General features: G+C 36.3%; 1 protein-coding gene across 1 annotated transcript; it reads left to right on the plus strand.

The window, feature by feature from the left end:
- Positions 1-1562: 1562 nt before the first annotated feature.
- Positions 1563-2219, plus strand: LOC106330799 (glutathione S-transferase T3-like). The gene has a single exon (XM_013769209.1). The coding sequence runs from the start codon at positions 1563-1565 to the stop codon at positions 2217-2219; it is 657 nt and encodes a 218-aa protein (XP_013624663.1).
- The last annotated feature ends 3922 nt before the right edge of the window (positions 2220-6141 follow it).

Genomic DNA, 6141 nt, shown 5'->3' on the forward strand with positions numbered 1-6141 from the left:
TGAAAAAAAAAATACACTCTAAACTCTATTTTAGAGTCCAAAATTTACCAAAAAAAAAACTATATTTTATAGTAAAAATAGAATAAAATTGGAAATGCTATAAAATCACACATATATATATATATATAAGTATATGTTATAACGAATTTTAATGATTCAAGTGGGATATATATAAAAAATTCCGTTCAATAGTTTTGTGAAAGACAAAGGATTGGAATTAGATGCAATATATAATCTGAATTGATAAAGCGGTGTTTGGCCAGTCATATACCTCCCACCTTTTCTATGCGAATAAATAAAGTAACAAGCAAAGACACGCGCAAAAATTGTGTTCAGTGTTAAGAAAAGCACAATTAGTCAAAAAAAAAAAACGACACCCTGCAATGTCTTAGAGCATGTGCATTGCTGACTCTTAACTACAGATCTTAGTGTAATGAACAATTTAGTTGGAAGCACCGAAGCTTGTGGGACGCGTGGCGATAGGGGATACGATGGCTGTTTTGAGAGAAAAGAAAAATCAAACTGTTTGCCTTTCTTCTTCTCTTTTCGATTCGAGTCGGAAAGAAAAGGAAAGATGAGGGTCACATGGAGATTCATCGGTGCTTTTGGTCGATGTCTGAGATTCATCGGTGGTTCTCGCTGGGTCTCTTCGTTGATTCGGTGACTCTCCTCGTCAATTATGCGGCTCTCTGGCTCTCCTCGTCGATTCTCTCTGGTTCCGCGCGGTGGCCATCTTCGACAAATCATGGTGGCTATCCTCGACGGTTGCTGCTGATTACAATCAAAAGGTAAACTCCTTTTTTTTTTTTTTTAATTTCTCTGTCTTTGCATGTCTTTGATTTTGGTCCTTTGTGTTCTTGTGTATTGTCTGACTAAATTTTAATATTTGTAGGATGAACGGTGGTTTGATTTCTTCTCCCAGAAAGAGCGTAGACATCGCACCGCCAAACTCTCCGATCTCTCTGTTAGAGAAGGGATCAAGAAGGAACCGAAACAAGTTGCTGGAGAGATTCATTCTTTCTTCACAAGAAAGAACTTCAATGTTAAATCAAAGTTAGAATTTTATCAATTTACGGTTCATAATCTCGATTCTAAAGGTTGAGACTTTTGTAAATCCAAAGTTCTCTTTGCTCTTTTAGGTGCTCAAGAAGGAACCGAAGGGATCAAGAAGGAACCGAAGCTGCTCTGCTTACATTATGTACCATGGAGATAAAGGTAAATCCAAAGTTCTCTTTAATCTTTTAGGTTGATTTAAGTCCATTAATTCTTATTTGATCTTTTAGGTTGAGGAATAAATGGTTAGGTTAGCGTATGGTTGAGTAATAAATAGAACTTATGGTTGGAGTTTAGTGATGTTGTAGAGTGATGAATGTGTAGAGTGATGAATGTGTAGAAGCTGTGTTGAATGTGTATAGTTAGATGTCAAGTCGTCTTCCCTCTATTAAACGCGTTGCTCCTTCTGTTTTATTTATCAGAAACATCTTCTCTCCGATCTTCTCTTCCATCTAAACACCTTCATTCTTCTTCTTCTTTTCTTTCTCTTCTCTTTCACACATTCAGATATGGATTATAATCCATATACGAGTGGGTATAATTTCAGTGATCTTCTTCAAAGTCAAACTGGTTTTGGTTCATCAGAAGCTCCTGGATTTGGAACTCAACAGAACCCGGATTGCAACCTCGGTGCAGAGACCCCTGTAGAGCGCCGTGAATGCAAGAAATGGACCAGCTCAGATGACATTTTGCTCATCACCTCATGGTTAAACACGAGCAAAGATCCAGTCACGGGTAATGAGCAAAGATCAGGCGCTTTCTGGAATAGAATAGCGGCCTACTTTGAGGCAAGCCAGTCTGCAGAGTGCGAACGGAGAGAGCCGATGCATTGTAAGCATCAGTGGCAGAAGAACAACGAAGCTGTGTGCAAGTTCTCTGGCTCGTTCGAGGCTGAAACAAGGGAGAAGACCAGTGGACAAAATGAGACTGATGTTCTAAAAAAAGCGCATGAGATCTACTACAATAACCATAAGAAGAAGTTCAACCTTGAGCATGCGTGGAGGGAGTTGCGCTATGACCAGAAATGGTGCTCTCTTTCAAGCTCTAGAGACGTTGGAAGCTCAAAAAGAGGAAGTTTGACGACGCTACCGAATCAGAAACATCTCAAGCGACTGAAAGCAAGACGTCCGAGTGTGATGAAGGCAACACTCGTCCCCTGGGTGTGAAGGCAGCTAAGGCACGTGGTAAGAAGCCTCAGGGGAAGGACGTGGAGGATTATCAGAAAATGTGGAACATTAGGCAGCAGGACGTGGCCAACAAAGAAAAGCTGTACAAGATGTCTCTGCTTGACAATCTTGTTGCAAAAAAAGAGACACTGTCTGAGACCGAGGAAGCTCTAAAGAATAAGCTGATTGAGCAGTTGTTCTCTGTTTGAGTCTAGGTAGTTCTGTTTGTCTATTGGTTTTCATCGAGTTTATGTAGTTCTGTTTCTTGGGTTTCATCGAGTTCATGTACTTCTGTTTCATTCTCTGTTTCATGTTTTGTTTTATGTGGTGTCTTGACAATGTTGCTTAAATGTTAAGTTATGTTTCTTGAGTTTCATCGAGTTTATGTAGTTTTGTTTCTTGAATTTCATCGAGTTCATGTACTTCTGTTCCATTTTCTGTTTCATGTTTTGTTTTATGTGGTGTCTTGACAATGTTGCTTAAATGTTAAGTTATGTTTCTTGAGTTTCATCGAGTTCATGTACTTCTGTTTCATTCTATGTTTCATGTTCTGTTTCTCGTTTTGCTGATGCTAAAATGTTAATGTTTCTGATGCAGGTGAGAGAGTCTATGATAGAAGACATGCACGAGTTTGAGAAGGTGAGATGAGAGCAAAGAAGACAGTCACGGGTTTGTAGATTGAGAGAGGTTGATATCTCTGTCTGTTGTTTTATTTGTCACGGGTGTTGTTTTATTGACGGGTCAAGACAAAGCGTGTGTTGTTTTATTTGTATGACTGTGTCACGGGTCTGAACATACTGAAATGTGTGTGTTGTTTTATTTGTATGAGACAGTCACAGGTTGTTTTATTTGAATGAGTGTTTCACGGATTTGTCTCACCAATCTCATTATATATTGCATCAGAGACAAATGAGTTCTCATCATTCTCATTTCTCACCGTTTTCTCCATTCTCTTTCAAAAGAACTCTCCATTCTCATTTCTCACCGTTCTCATCATTCTCATTTCTTACCGTTCTCATCACTTTTCATCACTTTCAGAAAAACAAAAAACTTATTATTTCATGGGATCTTCTTCGCATAATAATCTTGAGAGGGAATTTGATGAATCTTTTGATCAATATTTTGATCAATATTTCGATCAAGCATTTGAGAATTTGTATAACAATCATGGTGGTCAAGAAGATGAAAGGAGTAAAAGAAAAAAATGAGTTTTTATCGAAAGAAATCGTGAAGAAGGCCATATCCGGTTATGGAATGATTATTTCAGTGACACTCCAACATATCCTCAAAATCTATTCAGACGGCGATTTAGAATGAACAAGCGATTGTTTTTGCGTATTGTTGATCGCCTATCCAATGAAGTTGAATTCTTTCGTCAAAAGAGGGACGGTCTTGGAAGGCTTGGTCTCTCTACACTTCAAAAATGTACAGCAGCTATTCGAGTGTTGGCATATGGTTCAGCGGTTGATGCGGTCGACGAATACCTCATGCTCGGTGGAAGCACTACTCGGTTATGTGTAGAAAATTTTGTGGAAGCAATAATAAATTTGTTCGGCGATGAGTACTTCAGAAGACCAACACCGGCTGATCTTCAACGTCTACTTCATGTTGGAGAGTATCGTGGCTTTCCCGAGATGATAGGAAGCATCGATTGTATGCATTGGGAGTGGAAGAATTGTCCAACCGCTTGGAAAGGGCAATATTCTCGTGGTTCGGGAAAACCCACAATCGTTTTAGAGGCGGTTGCTTCATATGATCTCTGGATATGGTATGCATTTTTTGGACCTCCAGGTACCTTAAATGATATTAATGTTCTTGATCGTTCTCCTGTTTTTGATGACATAATAAATGGTCAAGCCCCACGAGTGAATTTCTCGGTCCAAAGTCAAGATTGGAAAGATAATGAGAGCACGTATCATACTCCATAACATGATAGTAGAAGACGAACGAGATGAATCCACTCAATTTGATACTTCGGATTTCCAACAAGGAGAAAGCAACGGAAGTTCACATGTCGATCTCGACTTTTCTAGAAATATCCCTTCAAACATCGCCAATATGATGGGTGTTCGAGATGACATTCGTGATAAAAAAGTGCATCAACACCTGAAAGCTGATTTGGTGGAACATATATGAAGTAAATTTGGAAACGACAACTGAGCTTGGATCCTATGTTTTTATTAGTAATCTTTGTTTTAATGTTTTTATGTTAAAATCTATGTTTAAAATGTTATATTTGACTTTGTTTTATTTAATAAATAATTAAAATATTTTTTTACAATTTTATGTTTACAAATAAATTTAATATTTTTTTATTGCTAAGAGCCTTAATTAAGCAACTACCAATAAACTCCTATAAATTGAGTGTTTCTTAACAAAGTTGCTTGTCTTAACTATAATAGTTAAAAATTAATGATGTCTCACTTAAGCAACAATTAAGGTTGCTAGCAATGCACATGCTCTTATGTGCTAACCAAAAGTTATTAAAGACACTAGGATTCTCCCGGGCTGCGTCCGGTATTCGTATAATTTTTAGTTAAAGTTTTTTCAAAAATACTTATATTTGAATATAAGTTTGTGTATATATGTTACAATCAGTTTTAAAGTATTAAATTGTTAGAAATTTAAGTTGTTTTGTAAATATTCATTAAACATATTTATGATTTTATTTTATTTATTTAGGTTTTGTATACAAAATGTAACATTTACAGCCAATTTAAACTTTGTTTTAGAATCATTGAGTTATTGGGGGGTGGGGGGGGGGGGGGATTGGTTGGACTGTAACTGTAGAAAATTTACTTTAGAATTTAGTCGGTATAATTTTTTGATTTAGTTTTGACGAATGTACCTTTAAAATTTCATACAGGTAAAAAGATAGGGTTTTAGAAAATAAGATTTTTACAATCATCTTTTGTTATTTTTGGCTGTAGTTTTATAAGCTTTATTATTTTGGTTGTAGCTTTAAAACCAATATAAGCATGATTGGTAGTATTTAAGGTTGTAGATGAAAATTAAAGCTAAAGTCACTTTCTACATCCCAACCAATATTATTCTCCCAACTAGTTCATAAAAATACATTATAAATAATATAAAATAAAAACAGACCAAACCAGACTGGAGATAAAATTTTTAAACAAACTATCACTGAAAATTGATATTTAATTTATATAAACCAACAATGACTCTCCAAATTAGTAATTCCGGCCTCGTCTCAAAGACCTTAGTCTTTATTTTTATGTTGGTTTGTAGACTTTGATGACTCTTTGTCATAATAACTCCAATGATTGAAGTATTATGTCATTTCCGAGATAAATGGCATAGATCTAGGGATGTTGCATGCAAAAAAATTGAAACATACTATTGCACATGCTCTTAAGTTGTCTTCAAACAGTCGGCTACATACCAAGTTGCTTACAGTGTTATAGTACACAGAACACCGATTTTGTGTTACAAATATCCTCACAAAACATATAAGTCAATAGGTTTTACTGAATACATGTTCAAAAAGGGAATACATGAAACCAATAACAACATATAAAAGCATATTAGGGAGATCAGATTTAATTTTTTAGCTAAGAAAACTAAATAATAAAAATGTTAACACTACAAGAAAACAGCGGTATTCTGACGGACATTCCGACGGAAAATGAAATCCTCGGAATATCCCGAGGAATTTCTGAGGAAATTCCGAGGAAACACAAAATTGGGTTTACTCGGAATTTTCTCGGAATATACCGACGGAATTCCGAGGAAATATTAATACGTCGGAATATTCCGAGGAAATTCCGAGGAAAAATGGGTTCCTCGGAAAAAACCGATGAGTTCCGAGGAAATATTATAGCCGTTGGAGAACCGTTGGGGGATTTTACAAAATTCCGAGGAAATTCCGTCGGAATTTCCTCGGTCTGTCGGCAGGATTTAA

This window comes from Brassica oleracea, chromosome C3 (genome assembly GCF_000695525.1).
Source record: "Brassica oleracea var. oleracea cultivar TO1000 chromosome C3, BOL, whole genome shotgun sequence".
Classification (NCBI taxonomy): Eukaryota; Viridiplantae; Streptophyta; class Magnoliopsida; order Brassicales; family Brassicaceae; genus Brassica; species Brassica oleracea.